General features: G+C 35.2%; 2 protein-coding genes across 4 annotated transcripts; one reads left to right on the forward strand and one right to left on the reverse strand.

Moving 5' to 3' along the window:
* The first annotated feature begins 1,557 nt into the window (after window positions 1–1,557).
* LOC116121317 (RING-H2 finger protein ATL47) lies at window positions 1,558–3,566 on the forward strand. Its single transcript, XM_031407265.1, has one exon. It carries the CDS (start codon window positions 2,258–2,260, stop codon window positions 3,416–3,418), a length of 1,161 nt encoding a protein of 386 aa, XP_031263125.1. The 5' UTR covers window positions 1,558–2,257; the 3' UTR covers window positions 3,419–3,566.
* A 1,957-nt stretch (window positions 3,567–5,523) lies between these two features.
* Window positions 5,524–19,244, reverse strand: LOC116121328 (AP-1 complex subunit gamma-2-like). 3 transcript variants are annotated; one of them, XM_031407285.1, is made up of 19 exons: window positions 18,954–19,244; window positions 15,910–16,064; window positions 15,169–15,316; window positions 14,864–15,005; window positions 13,921–14,094; window positions 13,155–13,334; window positions 12,430–12,584; window positions 11,941–12,031; window positions 11,409–11,572; window positions 10,851–10,905; window positions 9,975–10,097; window positions 9,734–9,829; window positions 8,740–8,867; window positions 8,402–8,506; window positions 8,039–8,298; window positions 7,167–7,421; window positions 6,908–7,083; window positions 6,566–6,670; window positions 5,524–6,057 (listed from the first exon to the last, which is right to left on the reverse strand). In XM_031407285.1, exons 1-19 carry the CDS (start codon window positions 18,983–18,985, stop codon window positions 5,962–5,964), a joined length of 2,640 nt encoding a protein of 879 aa, XP_031263145.1. In that variant the 5' UTR covers window positions 18,986–19,244; the 3' UTR covers window positions 5,524–5,961. The 3 variants fall into 3 exon arrangements, with proteins under 3 accessions (XP_031263145.1, XP_031263143.1, XP_031263144.1); XM_031407283.1 differs by having other exon boundaries at window positions 15,169–15,304; window positions 15,898–16,064; XM_031407284.1 differs by lacking the exons at window positions 14,864–15,005; window positions 15,169–15,316 and adding an exon at window positions 15,457–15,598 and having other exon boundaries at window positions 15,762–16,064.
* Window positions 19,245–19,373: the final 129 nt, after the last annotated feature.

Consider the following 19,373-nt stretch of genomic DNA (forward strand, 5'->3'; position numbering starts at 1 on the left):
TTGCAAAAAAGATTTATTTATTTATTTTTATTTTTTTGGTTATTTAGGTCCAAGTGATTAAATATGTAAGGGGAGGTAGAAGTATCCCATTGATTGATTTGAAGGCCAAGAAACATTAACACGAACTTTACCATTCATACCCAAATTAGATTTTTTTTCATGTTTTATATCAATATTATTCCAATTTTCTTATTAGGGAAGTGATATTGCCGATCAAATTGATTAATATCCCCACTTATTTATATATAATGACTAGAGGTGGGTAGGGATCGGTCCCTTGCGGGCCCAAGCCCGATCAAATTGATTAATATCCCCACTTATTTATATATAATGACTAGAGGTGGGCAGGGACCGGTCCCTTGCGGGCCCAAGCCTGGGCCCGTTTGGGACTGGTCCCAAATGGGACCAGTCACTCATGGGCCTAGAATCGGTCCTAAGCCCATGAAAAAAACTAGGACCCCGACCAGGCCTCTGGTCCCATGGGCCCATGATCGGTCCTAGGACCGGTCCCATGGGGCTTGGATAATTTTTTTCCCCCCTCAATTTTTTTTATATTTTGGGGGCAAAACGAAATTTTATAGGGGGTTTTTAGTATTTTATAGGGGTAAAATTTATAAAATTTATAAAATTTTTAGACCAGGAAGATTTTTCTTTTTATAAATTTTGTAAAATCTCATTTTAGCCATCGTAATTTATATTTATTTTAAAATTAACAGGAGGTTTTATGTAATTTGATAGGGGACTATATTAAAAAAATACAAAAAAATTTGGTCCCAGGCCCGGGCCCTCCTCCTTATGGGACCAGGCCTCCTAGGTCCAGTCCTCTCTAGGACCAGGTTTTGGAGCTGGGCTTTTGGCCCCGGTCCCAAATGCCCAGCTCTAATAATGACATAATGGTTTCTAAATACACTCACACTCCATTTTATTTTAATTTTTAATATTTAATTCTTACATAAACTCCCAACTTTTAATTTTAAAATCATTGAAACATTTTTTTTTTCAAATATTTTTTTTGTTTTGATGAAAATATATTACAAAAGTTATAGAGAAAATAATCACACAACGAGATAAATCTAAATCTGAAAAAGAAAAAAAAAGTAAGTTTTAAATTTGAAATCGGGAAATAGGGGTACAAAAAAAAAAACACCTAATAAAACTTGTAATTAGGAAGAGTAGTGTAGGGAAAACATGTGAAAATAAAAAAAATCTAATTAAAGAGATTTTTTTAAAAATATATATATATAATAGACGGAGGACAGTGCGCAAAAACTCACTTCCTTTCTCCTTAATAGACTGAAGGAATATGACCAATTTTGGTAACAGTTAACGGAGTTTCAGCATGGGCTGTCACTAGTCCATGGACCATGTTATTAAGTTTGGTAAATTATCCAAATCCACAACAATTATTATTTTTTTTATTTATTGCATTGCTATAATGTCCCAAGCCCAACTCCCAACCAGAGCAGCAGTGAATGACAAATACAATGTTTGTTGTACGGTCTCTTTCTTTCTGTCTTCAAACACTTACACTTGTAAACTATTCAACAACTCACGGGCAAATCTAAGACTCAATCTCCTGTTTCAAATTTATTTATAAATAATTTTAAATCATCTTATCAATCAATCACCCAGCAGCGCTTCTTTTTGGCTCCTCAGAACTCGCTTTTTGGTAGCTACTAACCTACCACCCTTATTCCCAGAACTCTCTACACAACCTTCCTTTTGCCCAACATATAAAACACTTTAAAGAAACTGCTACTCTTTACTGCTCTTTTGTTTAGGGTTTTCTTTAATTCACTGCCCCAGTCACCAGACTCGTCCAAATGTACTATGGGCTCCATTAATGGCAGACTTCTCAAGTTCTCTGGTAGGTAAACTGCAATCTTTCACATCTCTGAAAAGTCTTCAAGGCTTCCCTGCTCTGCTAGTTTTCCTTCTACACCAATGACTTGGGGTTTCATGTCAGTCAAAGTGAGGTACTAAATCTTGTTCTGAAAAGTCTCGATGGTGAATCTTGATGGTCAAGATTGTATTTTTTTTCCTTCACATTGTTGACTTGAATGAACTGGGTTTGTTGTAAGTACAAGAATAATGTGTCTATTGCTTGTTCCCTATATTAAATGAGTTGGGTTTGATCTCAAAGGAAGGAAAAAAGAAAAAAAAAAAAGGTTTCTTGAGATTACACATAATGATGAAGTGTTTGATCCGAGAAAGTTAAGAGGAAAAGATGGTCTTTTGATGATGCTTAGTTGCTGAAATGTCTTGGATTCAATCCCAAATAAAGCTGAAAGATAGTCTAATGACACAACATTCTCACTCTATGCTTTCCTCTCCATCATCTCCATCCTCTTCACTGCCTTATAATAGTGATTACCAAAAACAATCAGCCCCATCAACGTCATCTGGTAATAAAATAAGCCCTGCTATTCTTTTTATCATAGTTATTCTAGCGGTTATATTCTTCATATCTGGTGTTCTTCAATTGCTTATTAGATTTCTTATAAAAAATAGATCTTCATCAGTATCTGAATCCAACAGATACCCAGAAATGTCTGGCTCTGAGGCTTTCCAGAGGCAGCTTCAACAACTCTTTCATCTTCATGATTCGGGTCTAGATCAAGCGTTTATAGATGCTCTCCCTGTGTTCCTTTATAAAGAAATAATGGGTCTAAAAGAGCCGTTTGATTGTCCTGTTTGTCTCTGTGAATTCTCAGAACAAGACAAGTTGAGACTACTTCCCATGTGTAGTCATGCTTTTCACATTGATTGTATAGACACATGGTTATTGTCCAACTCAACTTGCCCTCTTTGTAGAGGGAACCTATACACACCTGGTCTTGGCATTGAAAACCTAGATTTTGACTTTGAATATCCAAGGGAAGAAGATGGGTGCTCAGGGAATGTAGGAAGTGGAGTTTCTCTTGGCTCAAAACCAGCAGAAAATGAAATTATTAGTGAAAAAAGGGTGTTTTCTGTTAGGCTTGGAAAGTTTAGAAGCTCAAATGTTGGAGGTGGAGTAGAGAAGAGAGATGGAGAGGGAGAGGGAGAGGGAGAGGGAGAGGGAGAGAGTAGTTGTAGTAGTAGTAATTTGGATGCCAGGAGATGTTTCTCAATGGGATCATACCAATATGTGGTTGCTGATTCAGAATTGCAAGTGGCCTTATACCCCACTAGAGGCGGTGGTAGTACTAGTTTAAGGCTGTTGAAAGGAAGAATTGGACAAAACGAGAATTCCTCAAATGATGTTGATGTTGAGGGGAAGAAGATTAACATTAGAAGTAAAGGTGAAAGCTTCTCTGTTTCTAAGATATGGCAATGGTCTAAGAAGGGCAAATACCCAAGTTCTTCTGAAACCCATATGGGTTCTTATCCTGTCACAATAGTTTTACCACAGACCAACTCAACCCAGGGTTCATGAAGGTATTCACCATGTTCTTCACTTTAATCAGTCAATGAATGGATCTACTTCTTAATAAAGCTTTTCTTTTTAGCTTTTGCTTTCTCTTTTCTATGGAATTCAATTCTTTACTGTAGTGTGCAAATCCTTTAAATTATTGTCTTTTTTTTTTTTTTTTTGTTTGTTCTATACTGTTATCGCTAATGGCAATGAACTTTTATCTTTTCAGTGAAATTGCATGCATTTGTAAGTCTGAGAAAATGCTCTTCTTTTGGCAAAACTTTAGGCTTACATCATATGCGTAAGGATGTTGTTAATGCTGATGTAAAATGCCTTGAAATTACATGTAATCTGATTGAATTTTGATATAGTATTCCTTAACAAGTGATGAGTTTGCAACATTTTGGGAAATTGCAATTTTGTATGAAGTATGGGTCCATCATATCATGTTTTTACCATGTAATCATATTAAAAGAATATCAAGCTCTTTTACATGGGGTAGGCATTGACTCTATCCTGCCCCCCACCTCATGAGAGCCAAAAAGAAAAATGAAAAAGAAAAGTAAAGAGTTGTCAGATAACATGGTGATTTGTGGGGGCATTGGGTTTCTCTAGAACTGCTTTTTCTCGTGAAATATAACTGCTATTGCTATCTTTAGTTTCTTTCAATCTTCTACTGTGGGTGGCTGGACAATGAGATCCCACTGAAAAGTTCTCTGAGGAGACTTGTGATAATTTTGTATCTTTGAGATGAGTAAGTGGATTGTGGGGTCTCCAATCTTTAAATCAAGCAAGCTGCTTTAAGTCAATTAAACAAAAGAAAAGAAGCTTAAATGAGTTTCCCACGCAAACAGGATTAGAGAGTAATGTGTGTCAGATAAATTGTAGAAAAATTCTCACATCAGACTGCAACCATGAAACAACCTGAGTTGAGCAAGAAAACCAAAAACAAAAGAATAGTTGGTAAGTTGACATCACTATAATACCAACTCCACAATCACAATCCATCCACTAAAGTCAAGCACATGCAAATGATGTATATCTTTTTCAAGGTGCTGTAAAACAAAGCGGTCACAGAGTTAGAGAGAGAAATCTCTTACAGTAAAAGTAGGTTAATTGATAATGTATTAAGTCTTGGGAGTTGGTATTACCTGAAAATGATTTAATAAAGCAAGTAGAATTTGAAAGGTTTATTTTTTCGTGTGAATATGTGTAGTCATAGACTTTAAGATATCGCCAGCTGGTACATAACTTAAATGAGCTCTCCCAAACCATAAAATAATTTAAAAATCATGGACCATAAGATGTCGCTACCACCAGACAGTCACGGATGAAGATTGAACCGTAACCTACACGTCATCTGAAGCTGTTATTCATGCCAACTCCGTGTTGCAATTTGGACGGTTAACAATGGCGCTATGTATTTATCTACAAAAATACACCATAATCTTACAATCATAACATCCTGACATCTTAATCTCACAATCTTCTTTTATAATCCTAACATGACAATAAAATTGACATTATCATATGACATCTTAATCTCATAACCTTCTTTTATAATCTTAACATGACAATAAAATTAACATTACTATGTCAACTATCGACTTTGACTAAACATGAATATTCATTCTTTGAAGACGAACAATCGTTCTTTAAAGACTAACAGTCTTTTATTCATAAGAATTTATTGTTCTTTTATAAGAAATAATCATTCTTTATGAATGAATGATTGTTTATTCCTTCATAAGGAACAATCATTCTTTATAAAAGAACGGTTATTCATCCCTAAGAAACGATTTTTCGTATTTAATCTCTTGAATGTGATGAACGCTAACATGACAATCATCAACTCAGTTATCACATTAAGATTGTAAAATAAGATTATAAGCTTATTATTACTCATTTATTTAAGGAGAATAACTCCATGGTCCATTTTTGCTATTAATACAAAATCTATAATGTCTTTCAAAAAAATAAAAACTGAAATTAGGTGGAAGTAGGCAGAAATTATAGAAAATTTCAGCGTCGGTAGATAGCGTTGTTCTTGGTTCTTGGGAATGTTCAACCTTTTTATCCAATGCATGAACTCAACGAACTAATGTAAAAGATCGAATCAAAGTTAGTAGAATATAATTTACCACTATTTCTATTTCAATTTAACAAATAACTATCCATAAACAAGGAAGCCAGAGAGTTCAGTTCAATGCGAAACCAGTTTCCTTCTCTACAACTCGAAGGCAAAATGCAATTCACAATTTCGTAAAGAAAAATTTTTATAATAATGTACATGACGCGCCTAAATGCGGGAAAAAGTGTAAAGAAAAACATTAATAAATTTAACATATCACAAACTCAAGCAAAACCTCATACGCATTGCTTCAAGCCATTGAGCCTCCAGATAGAAAAATTTGAAACAAAAGACTTGCACTGTCACTACAGACTGCAAGAAGTTGATTCTCAGTTGATTGAAAAAAATAAGAACTCCTACATCAACATCTTCTTCTCAGTTGATAAAAAATACAATCTCGTGCATGAAAATCTTGAACGACTTTATCAACCTCTTACAAATCACGAGGGAAATTGTTGATTTGTCCCTCCTCCAAAGTATCTTTGTTGTTTACCTTGTAAGCTATCCTTATGCGCATAACAAGAGATTTCTGAAAATGAAATGAATTTGGTAACTACCAACATCTTGCAGAAGACAAAAAGGCGAGAGGATAAAAGGACATAAAGATCTTGCTAATTGTTCAGGATTGTAATAACTTAATTCGCCGATTCACGTTAGATATTGCATGGTAAGACAAACACACTAGCACCATCACCATGGCAACTTTAGAGATGTTACAGATGCCAAAGTACATCTAAGTGTGACAGGGAAGCACAATAAAGCACTTAAACAATGTGCTTATCATGACATGAAGATCATCTTATGTAAAGCCTCAATCTAATGAAGACATCTTACAGGAAAACGCCACTTTCAAAGGGAAGCCGAAAATACATGTAAGAAGTTTTAATATCTTATACCAGTAACTAAGGATCTTACGAGAAAGTGAGATATATAAGTAGAACACTTGTACAAGAAAACAGAAATATAGCATACTCAGGTCAAGCTATGAGATCCAGAACATGGAATATGCACATTAGGAAGAAATTACAATAATTTACCTTCCCATGTTGGCTGTTGGTGACCCTCAAATTTTGAGTGATGGACCCATTACCACTTGCAGGAAGAGTGTTGCCACTAGCTGGGTCTAAATGCAATTGCAGAAACTGTTGATAGAATGCAACAAAAGATATCAACTGCATACTTAGAAACATCTTACATTATTTGCAAACAACAATAGAAATCAGTCTCTGCTGAAAATAAGAACTATATGATAAACAGAAGTAAAAAGAAGATCAAAATTGACACTGCAACTCGTTCATCAGGGAAAGGGAGCGAAAACTCAATCAGGAGTTGTCATATAACCAACAGCGAAGAAATAAAAAACTATTAAACAAGGTTACCTTTGGAACTGCTGCCTGGAAAATAAAATCTGTATAAACATCAGGTGACAAATTTGTAAAAGTGGCCTGAATCACTGTTGTTTGTGGATTTCCAGGTGGCTTTGAGAAGTCGAAAGTTAACTTTAAGGCACTGCTCTTGAACGCAACTATAGATGGATAAGCTGAACCATTGTCCTCTATTCATAGAAAAGAATGCTATAAATACTTTTAGCAACCAGATATATGCCAAATAGAAGTCTCAGGGTCAACAAATTTTTACCAGGCTTTGGTGGTGAGTCAGTGGGACCAAAGCCATCCAACAAGTCCATCATTGAAGCAGATCCTCCAGAAGAAGCGCGTGCAGGAAGTGAAGGCATTGAATTGAGTCCATCTAATGCGGCAACTGGTGTTTTGTTATCCTGACTAGTGGATAATATGTCAAGCGTAGGTGAGTTGCTTTGCACAGAAGGAGGTGTTCCAATAGACAAAAGATCCAGTAGAACATCTGTCCCAGCTTTTGGAGCCTGGGTTGTGCCTAAAAGTTGAAATAAGACACTTGAAATCAATATTAAGATTATATAGATTAATGAAAAAGGTTAAAAAAATGTGGTAATTCAGATCAAAACATTGAAACATTTCATCTCCAAGACAACCTTTTCATTCCCGCAAGTCAAACCAACAATCATAAAACCTCACAGGAAATGGGTAAATAAAATGAATTATCAAAACATAAAGAGATCATTTTAAGCTTCCAGAACACTGTAATACTAATATTAATTGCACAGCTATATTACAATGCAGGAGAGTCTTCAGAGGATGGATTCAAGGTGAATAATTTTGGACCCCAATTTATAGGAACTACTGAAGTCTAGATAATGCCTGCTTTACTTACCATAGACAAGTCCCTTTAGAAGCCAAAAATTCATTTGTCAATTCCAGGATAGCAAGATTGATTGAGAAGGGATAAATATATCCAAACATCGGGATATTAATATGGTCCTTACTTGGAAATGGCTACTGTTGGCCTCAAAGAAGCAAACTCCAGAATGCCCATGAGACTAAAAATATGGATAAGGAAGGAGATGCAGAAATAGCACTCAGTTTTCCAGAAGTTCATGATCAAATTATGTGTTAACACGTCTAAAAACTAACCTGACTGCACTGAAGCTGGTGACAAATCAACACCAAGAAGATCTTGAAGAAAATCACCACCAGAGGAGCTTGGTGCAGGAGCATCATCAGCACTTAGATCAAGTAAGTCCACAAGCGGAGCTGCAGCAGGTTTGGCAACTCCATTTGGAAGGCTAAGTGAAGTCCCACCCATAGTTGATACTGTAGGTGGCAAAGAACCAGCTCTCCTTCCGCTGAAGGTTGCCTCATCCAATACTGGCATCCTTTCAACCAGTGCAGACCTGTATAAACTCATCCATCAGCTTTAGAAATTTACAAGTATGCATGATTCTGGAACATCTCAAGGCTAATAGGTTGGATACTAAAAACTTTCTGGCCACATACCTTATATTCTGATGCTTGTCTAGAATGGAATTGAACTCAATAGACCTCTGCTGCAATTCAAGTACAAGGCTCCCTTTAAGTTGAATGATTATATCCCTTATCCTCCTATAAAAATAATTCAATAAACAATTATACCCCAATGTCGTAAGAAGAGATAAGAAGGAAATGAAAATTAATTTACTTATAAAATATTGACTACAATTTACAAGAATAAAAAATGTAAAATCAAGAAATGATCCAAAAATTATGTTAATTCAGAGCTCCCTGATATGTACATAAAATAATTCCCATAACAGAATGTGATAAATAGTAGCATTGAAAGTAAAAGAACAACATACTTTGAACAAGATGGAAAACGTGAAGAGAGCTTCAAAAGAGCTATCATAGCCATTGCTTTTGTAGTGAGATCCAAGCTATGATGCCTAATAGCACTCTCTACAACATCAACAGCATCAGACTCTGTTACCTGCTTCAGGAAAACCAATTTGACTGAGCACTTACAAAAGTTACAAAAATACACAAACTAAGAGATATAAGCATTCTGCCAGTATTCCCAATAAATGAAGTAGCATGTTGCAACTATCTCTGCTGAAAGCAACGGAGTAGTTGAGATCCAAACTTGCTGTTCAATTAATTGATTCTTAGTCTAAGCACGAAGAAACCAAACGGCAAGGTGGACTTTGAAGACAACAAAAGATAAAGTACAAAAGCAAAGAAAGAAAAAGAGAGAGAGAGAGAGAGAGAGAGAGATTTCAGTGTTTCTAGTTTTAGTAACTAAAACTCCTCATGCATTTCTACACCTTAGCAAGTTAATAACATTTTACACTCAGAAATAGTGGGAAACTAGAAATTAAAACACACACACTAACAAAGATACACAAGAACTATCTTTTGTTCCACTAAAAGGGAAAGAGAGAGAGAGAAAAACAAAAGAAAAACAAAAAACATTTCACCATTGCTCAGAAGAAAGGGATCAGAATGATTACTTTATTATTTTACACTAAGAAATATTAGAAAAAAAATTAAAACAAGCACACAAACAAAGATACATAAGAAGTATCTTTTGTTCCACTAAAAGGAAAAGGGAGAGAGAAAAAGAAAAGAAAAGCAAAAAACATTTCACCATTGCTCAGTAGAATAAAGGGATCCTAAATGATTGCTTTATTTTATTCTTTTTTTCCCTTTTTTGGATAAGAAACGGTAACTTTGTATTAACAAATCTTCTTGCTCACACGTATAACCATGCTCTTTTTGCCTAAATGGCAACTGGAACACTAGAATATGACAAAAGCAAATGCATACAAACTAAACCATAGATAAGGGAGCACTCACAGTTATCGGATCCTCCATATCAAGCATTCCAACATTATTGACCAGCATGTCACCATATTCTCCAATGCACCAAACAGCCACTCGAACAAGGCACTCCTGATGAAAGAAAGAGAAAAACAATGTTCTCATAATAATGCACTAATGACATGCATGCCTGAATATTCAAAGCTCACAGGATTTTGAAATTGACTACATATTCAACTCAAAGGGGAAAAAAGAAAAAAAAAAAGGCATAGAGTACCTGTTCTGCTGATGTTTGGAATGCTCTAAACAAGGCCCTGACTGTATATCCGTGGAGGTCAGAAGCATTGCTTATTACAACAATAAGTGCATGCCATACTTCATCTTTCACAAAATTTCCAGCCTACTATGATAGCATGCAGATCAGTATTTTCTAGAAACAACATGTACATACAGAAGCTTAAATGAAAGACTAAAGACATCAGGAGAAACTTCTACTCATTATAATTAAGCTGACTGCATCGAATAAAGCTCAGTTATATTGTCATTTTGTGCATGAAAAGAGATGAATACCGTGAAAGATCAATCTGTGTAGGTTCAATTGCTCCAGATGCAAGATCCAGTAAATAGAAGAAAGAACACGACAAGATAGAATCAAGAGCTCCACATTTTTGACACACGTTTCGAAATAATTTTTAAGCCACTTGATTAATGCATTTAAATTGTAGAGATTGAATCAAAATTGTGCCATTTACAAGAGCATTAAATGTGCAACTTGCATTAAATCCCAACCATCCAAAGTGCCTAGATCCAAAAGGCTTACAAATTGTATAGTATATATATGTGTGTGTGTGTGTGTGAGAGAGAGAGAGAGAGAGAGAGAGGAAAATAGACAAAGGAACCATCACAACAATAGAGGGGAAGGTCAACAAAAGAACTATATGTGTGGGAAAAAGTGAAATCACTTATGACCAATAATATTTGTGTCCCTGGTTGCACAACCACATTACAACATCCATATAACTTATGTAGTTTATGTAAAGAATCACAAAATCGAGATGCAAATCATTTAATGTATCAATACAAAGGAATGCCTCAAAAAAAGATGCAAACATACATAAAATTTATTTAGAGAACTTGTCACTTTAACTTATACCTCAGAGAGAACCTTGAGCATCTGATCAATGTACCAGATTTTCTCGGGGGAAAACCTAAAGCACCAAAGAGTAAATGTTAATTGACCAAACGACTGCTGTTCCAACAGAATCTTGTCTAATAACACTAAAATTGAACTAAAAACTACCCCCCATACCAAAACCAAAACAAATTGAAAAAAAATATATATATATATCACTAGAAGCACATGGGCATGCCAACATCATCAATTTAATGATCCATTCACATTATTTAAGGACTTGCCACACGTCAATAGAGAATCAACTGTTTAATTGTCTCCCACTGTAGGCTAATATCTATCAGATAGGACTACTGGAACTAAAGACTACAAATAGCATTCACTATTTCTAGATTCCAGAGGCATTATCAACTCCATGCAAGTGCAACCATCATCCACGGCAAAAGGCATGAGTAAGACTTTTAGAACCAATATGTAAGTTTATTAAAGATAATGCAGCAAATATAATATAAGCCCAGTCACATATTTCTACATCCAAAGAAAAGAACTCTATGTATAGACAGGAGCAGAATAACTTACCTTTCGACAATGGAGCAAATTTTGGCAGTTAGATCTCCCTTAAATTCTTGATCACTTACTTCCAAATAATCTATTAGCTCTTTAGTTAAAGGTTTCACATTGCTCTCATTAATGAGAAGATAAACAAGTTCAAGTGCCCTTTTGCGAATTGAAGCATCTGAATCCTGAAAGGGTCAAACAATACATCAAGTTCCATTTCCAAAATAATATTGAAAAGTGTAGAAATTGCAAAATGCTTATATCTAACAACACCAAATAAAAGGAACAAAAAGTGCGAAAAGATAAACCAACAAAGCCAAAACAATGGTCAAATAGAAGAAAACAAAAGAAAATTCTCTAATTCAAGCAACAATAGAAAATACTCAAAAGGAAAACCACTGCTGTTCATTTTCACCAATATATACTTTATAAATTGGATTGTATAACCATCAGAAAATAAATAAATAAGAAATACAAAAAGCAAGATGGGAGAAAATTCTTAGCCAATTATTAGTGCTATATCAAACATGATATGAAAAATGTCCACTAATACCTTTACACATTCCAAGATTGTTGCCCTATGCCTTTGCACTGCTTGAGCATCTACCGCAATAGCCTTCATCAGCATGTTTAAAGCAACATATCTGAAGTATACATGTAATTTAGATTCAAAAGCAACCAACCAACGCAGAGATGGAAAGTAAACACTAAAGATTTGAAGATCATTATTAAATGTTTTAGAACCTGATCAAAAGTTCAATGTGCTAGTACATAACAAGGCCTTGATCAAGTGAAGATGGATTTTAATAACCAAGCAATTTACACTATTTTATTCTGGACTCCCATTAGCTCAGAGGCTCATTGCAAGATATAGGCAAAAAACATCATTCCCCAACATGACGTGATAACAGCATTGTGAAAATAGAAGGGCAGAAAAATTATACTCATAGGGAACTAAGCATTAAAGCTGTTTGTCTCTTATCATAAAAAATGAACTCATCATAACCGACAAAGAAATAAGTCATAGGAAAAAAAAACCAACCTGATATTGTTGTCACGATTGGACAAGAATCTTCCCAGGATATTGATAGCAAGCACGCGTAGTCCACCATTATCTTCAATGCTCATGATAGTTTCAACACATTCATACAGAATGGCATTCCCTGCATTTTTGTTTGACTCGGTTTTTGTTGCCACCTAGGAAAAATATAGCATGTGAAATCTATAAATAAATAACAGATTAAATTTCCGTCCATCAATGAAGCAAACTGGCTCCAAGAAGAACAAATTTCAACAATTATCAGCAATTGCAATTATGAAAAAATTATGAACAAGCTGATAAATTTCCTAATTTTCAAAGCAAAATCAGCACACCCTTAATACCGTATTCCATTATTGTGCTAGTAAGAACATAAGGAATTTTTTCACTCAGCAATATTTTGTGAAGTAAATTCTATTCTTCTTTCCCAGTATTTATATTTTATATTGGAATAGTTTACCTCATCAGAATATTGTTCTAATAATGGGTAGACTTCTCAGGAAATAGGATTAAATAGTATAGTAGATGCTAATGACGGGAAGGCATTACAACGAAAGCCACCTCCAGTTGATAAGATACTGAGAGGCAATCACTTCAGAAACACATATGCAGCTTGTGATTGGTGCGGTACAAGTATACCAAAGAGCAAATCATTGGTAAATCAAAACTATTTCAAAACTTCATACAGCACCTAATAGAATGAGATAAAGCATTGAAAGGCAACCAACCTGCGCAAGTATGTCATTCATGCAGTCACTGGCGTCAACATCCCCATGGCCCAACACACGCAAAAGCCTAAGCAATCTTATGTGGAGAAAAGGGTCTGTTATGCCAGCAATGTCATATTCAGGTGCATATGGACTGTTTACGACTTCCCTCAGAGTTCTCACCAAACTGTCCAAGCATTTCTGAAATAATGATCGTAGCAACTTGCTATTACAATAACCATATCATCAAAGAATAACACAAAAATGACATAGAACAACATAAAAAAAATAATAGAACAAATTTATAAAAGATCTAGCCATATTGAAAACTAAACAAGTTCATATGCTTTACCAGAACAAAAATGCAGAATGAGGAATTTAAACTAGCACCTTGACCATAAAGCCGAAATTTTAATATGAAAACATTGGCCACTAACAAAAGCCAGAATATTCAGGAGTTGATTCAACTGTTGCAAAATGTATGCTGCAATAAGGACATTCTACTTTTAACCATGATTCAGGAATATAACACATGAAACTAACCCAGACCCCAATAATACGGTTCTACCAATGGACTTTCCATACATTTCAAGTAAGTGGGCATAACAGCACGAATGCTCCAGAGAGAACCAGAGCAGTAGTCTAACAATGCAACCAATTAGCTAACAGATGATAGCTTTTCCACACAATAACAGGCAAATAAAAGCATAAATTTCATATGCTGCACAGCATACTAGCATACTTCAAAATAGGCAAGAAACAGGTCAGGCAATAATGATCAATATACCTTTCTGAAAAATTCAAGGGCTTCTGTACTGACTTTACATAGATCTGTACATAGTTGGATTCCTGTTATTAAGACTCCATGATGTTTTTCTTTAAGTAAGGCAGCAGCAGGATTGATAAAATTTTCTGCTAGGTCTGGAACTTTCTTTATAATCCTAATGGAGCACAATGCTGCCTAAATAACAAAATTAAAGATAAACATCAAATTACCAAATAATGCAGTGTTACATCAGCAAAAAACTCATAGAAAAGTATGATGATTAAACATGTCTAATATTGACTTATTTAATGACGTCATCCTTTAAATCATAACAAAAATGTAAAGACCAATTCAGCAAAATTTCCAACATTGGAGACCACACCTTAGAAAGAAACATAAGCCAGTCAACTATTTCCAAGACGAATCACAGAGATCAAAGAATCAATCTGACAGCAAAAATAAGAGCATCTATAAAATCTGTCTTTATATTCCATTACACATCTTAAGAACTGCATATATATAATATTTATCTCCTAAGTAGGAAACATGGATCAGGTTTTTCCAGTAAGGAGAAGAAATGATTGTAGAGCAATGATTACAAGTAAAGTGTCTATTTATCAAATGGGATGATGCTCCTCAATAAAACTTTCTATCAAGCATCCAAACAGCAGTCCATCTGCTCAGAATCACTAAGATATATTCCATACGTCAGCAACTTTCCTGAGTTGATTAGATATTGCAATCTTCTATTAAAAAATTTGGTTCAGCATTATGTTAACAGAATATTCATGTTTGAAGATAGCAGCTAACATTTAAACAGTTCTGACAAGAGCACTAACGACAACAAAGGTCTCACCATTGTAAAACAAATACAGCCTAAAATATGGATCCAATTCACACAAACCTATAACCATGACATTGGTGGCCAAAGGAGCCTAGCATAAAAAAGGTGCAAAAGGCTCACTTTTTTCCGAATATTTGGATCTCTAAATTGCAGCAATCTTTCTACTTCAGGAGCTAGATCTCGAGCCATTTCTGCTGAACAAATATTTCCCAAAGCACAAAGAGCAAGACCCACAATATACTGATTCGTGTGATTGAGATCTCTAAAAGTAAGTTAAGGTCACTGCAGAGGATGGTTTGTTCTGGTAAAATTACCACTTTAGTAACAAGACATGTATTCTAATGTAGAAGATTATAAAAAGAAAAAGAAAACATAATATTTAATTGAGTTGACTAAAAGGAAAAGTCTACTTTGGAAAAGGATACTGCTTTAATGAGTTTGTGACCAACATTAGAACTTCCTGTCTTTCATCTAGAAGCAACATAAGGCCAAGATACCCAATTCTCTTCTCTGGAAATCCAGCAGATGCAATAGACTTTAGGCATTCCATCTGACCAAAATGTGTGGGGTAACCAAGCNAGCACTAACGACAACAAAGGTCTCCCCATTGTAAAACAAATACAGCCTAAAATATGGATCCAATTCACACAAACCTATAACCATGACATTGGTGGCCAAAGGAGCCTAGCATAAAAAAGGTGCAAAAGGCTCACTTTTTTCCGAATATTTGGATCTCTAAATTGCAGCAATCTTTCTACTTCTGGAGCTAGATCTCGAGCCATTTCTGCTGAACAAATATTTCCCAAAGCACAAAGAGCAAGACCCACAATATACTGATTCGTGTGATTGAGATCTCTAAAAGTAAGTTAAGGTCACTGCAGAGGATGGTTTGTTCTGGTAAAATTACCACTTTAGTAACAAGACATGTGCTCTAATGTAGAAGATTATAAAAAGAAAAAGAAAACATAATATTTAATTGAGTTGACTAAAAGGAAAAGTCTACTTTGGAAAAGGATACTGCTTTAATGAGTTTGTGACCAACATTAGAACTTCCTGTCTTTCATCTAGAAGCAACATAAGGCCAAGATACCCAATTCTCTTCTCTGGAAATCCAGCAGATGCAATAGACTTTAGGCATTCCATCTGACCAAAATGTGTGGGGTAACCAAGCATGTGAATGAACATGAGTTTGGCTAGGTTGCGATGCCTATAATCATGATCATTTTCATTAATTGCAGCACGAATTGCAGCACACTCTTTCCTCACAACTGCACGTTCTTCGGCTGCAGTTTTACAGGCACGTATAGCCCGAATCATGTCCCTACAACAAAATGGAAGTTCATACCATTTAGCAAAAAAAATGTAATGTCAATGTTAATAATTTAAGTCGACTTTTCATTACCCAAGAAAGAAAACACACTAAAACATGTAAAATGACTGATTTGATATGGTATACAACAAGCAAATTGAATAAAGAGCCATGACAAAAACATCGGTTACCCAAAGAAAGACTAATTTCATTCACCAATTATAACAAAGGGTTTATGCTATACAATGAATATTTTCCATTCTTTAGTGTTTGAGCCATAAAAATACATATTACACATCCTATTTCCCAAAATAAACAAGGGCAATTGCTAACCCACAGTAATAAACAGGTCCTAGAAAATCACATATTCAGGGACCTACAAGAGAGGAGAACTTTAGTTTCTACCACTACCATATTTCTGCCATCTAGATTATTCTGCTTATTAGATCATTTCAAAATCGTTGAATGTACATGTGTAGAAGCAAATACATGCCATTTAACAAGCACCTATATTGCCTCCCAGGAATAAATATTGATTAAGAAAAATGGATTTAATCCGTTTCACCAAGTAAAACAAGATAGTATGCAACAAAAAGGTGGCTCCAGCTTCTTCACAGACTAAAATTAGAAGTGACCACATTCTAGAATGATCCAAAATGTTGTACAGATAAAATTGTAATAAATGAGGCATAAAAGAATTATTTTTGACTACCTAGTGTTTTTTCTGCATCATTTTTCACGGTTTTCTCTTATCTTTATGTGGAAGTGCGAGGCCGCTTTTGCCCTCTTTTTTTAAATAAAATATTTACCTTAAAAAGATAAGAGCCCAATGGCAATGGTAGAACATAAAAGTTCCAAATAGTAATCATCAGATACAGCTACTCACCATCCTAAAGTCAGATACAGTTCCAAAGTGCCATTGGAGGGGAGGTACAGTAGATTCCCAACAATCTAAGGAAAATAAATTGAGAATACAATCACCTCCATCCTAAAGTCAAACTTGTTTAAATTTAAGATTAGACTGGATCTTGGAAACCATGATTATTTAGCTCAGCTTAAAACTTCAATAGCTAACACTTAATTGTCAGATTTTAGTAATATATCATATTTACCATCACAAGCACCNATAAAAGAATTATTTTTGACTACCTAGTGTTTTTTCTGCATCATTTTTCACGGTTTTCTCTTATCTTTATGTGGAAGTGCAAGGCCCCTTTTGCCCTCTCTTTTTAAATAAAATATTTACCTTAAAAAGATAAGAGCCCAATGGTGATGGTAGAACATAAAGGTTCCAAATAGTAATCATCAGATACAGCTACTCACCATCCTAAAGTCAGATACAGTTCCAAAGTGCCATTGGAGGGGAGGTACAGCAGATTCCCAACAATCTAAGGAAAATAAATTGAGAATACAATCACCTCCATCCTAAAGTCAAACTTGTTTAAATTTAAGATTAGACTGGATCTTGGAAACCATGATTATTTAGCTCAGCTTAAAACCTCAATAGCTAACACTTAATTGTCAGATTTTAGTAATATATCATATTTACCATCACAAGCACCTTGAATATATCACACATTAAAATTGTCACTCTAAGTTCTACGATATCTTTGAAAACCGACAAATATTTTCTAGGGTTTGTGAGTTAGGATTTACTTATTTGGCAAAACTAATGCATCGGAAGTCCAAAATTGTTAGGGGTTTGATATCTTAGTTATAAAGGCTCCCAGAAATGACTGTTAGTAAATGTCTCTATGAAGGTTAAATAGATAGTTTCAAGGATAAAGGCACCGAGTACCTATCTATGCGGTCAACGCAACTAAAATCACAATACAATGGAAAACTCAACTCTGAATAAAATGTGTCCATCAATCATGAAATGCTATTTATAAGGCCACAGACCAATATCCTAACTGAACCATCAACTCTATCAACACCATTTTACAATTGCATCTCCAGTCAGACCACTTGCAATATGCCTAAACCAATTTGATATCCAAAAAGCTTCATATAGACCTGAAAAACAGGCAATCCCTTCAGCGACCTATACCACATATATTCATATAAACTAAGATATAGACTCTTCTTCATATCATCAGTTTCTCGCAGCCAGCCAACTAATGGACCTTCTTTCTACCACAAAGCGGCAAAAGCTTTGGTGAAACTCGGCACTTCTTAACCTCATCAATGAGCAGCAGATACCTCAAGAGAATGACTACATCAGGACAACAAAAAGTTGTCCACTTAAACATCTTATTCAAATCTATCACCAGAGCGGCATTTTTCTTTTCCTTTAAAAACAAAGGATTCATCCAAACCATTCTCCCTTGATGATCTTCTACAATGTAGACATGTCCAAATTAGGTTCATAAAAATGACAAAATGTATGATGAACCACCCTCATAAACAAGTTTTTTCAGCATTCGAGGAAGGCCCATAAAAATGAACAAAGGAAAGACATTATTGGTTTTCAGATCTATGTTTAACACTTCACGTAATTGTGGTAGTATTCAAACTTTCAGGTAAAGAACAATTGCAGGTTGCCAGACAGAACAGTTCACCAAGGCACTGAATCTCTAAGTTCTCTATCGCTTATCGAATTCCAGACTGTAATACACTTACACAGCCAACACCTCTCCACATTCTACACTAAGAATTTAACCTACGAGCCGTTCTTCAGTATTCAGTAATTACAGAAGACTAATTAAATCCTAACACCACGTCCAATCATGGAAATAAAGCAACCTATATAACGCCAATCTACTAAAACTACAATTAACCGAATCATATATCAACTTAAATTCAAAATTCAGCAATATAAACAATCCACAACAACACCAGATTAGGCCACACTTGATCCGGTGTAAAACGGTAAGGTAACAGTAAGGTTCAGGAACTCACCTCAGACGCGTACCGGACGAGAAGGGATTCATGATTGGGTCCGTAGTGAAGCTCTAGGGTAAGCTCAATCAGATCCAATTTCACACCGAATCAAAAGCGCGCGTAAGACCAAACAAAATCAATCACGACTGGTATCTATTTTTGTGGAAACAAAATATGGATAGTCCGAATTTGAAAAATCGGTATCCAAATTCCGAATGTTTCAAGATCTGAGAACGGAGATCTGATCAAAGTGTTTTCTTTTAATTACTCAGCGATAAATGCCCTGTTCATTGTCTCTGTTAACAAATGGGAGGAGAAATGGAAAAACACGAGCACTAAAATTTGTTTGTGGAAGTGGTGATTGGATTACATGTAGGTGATGTAAGCGCCTCACTTGCAAGATCTGATTGGCTCATTAAACGTGGGGCGTGTGAGATG

This window comes from Pistacia vera, unplaced genomic scaffold (assembly GCF_008641045.1).
Source record: "Pistacia vera cultivar Batoury unplaced genomic scaffold, PisVer_v2 Contig973, whole genome shotgun sequence".
Classification (NCBI taxonomy): Eukaryota; Viridiplantae; Streptophyta; class Magnoliopsida; order Sapindales; family Anacardiaceae; genus Pistacia; species Pistacia vera.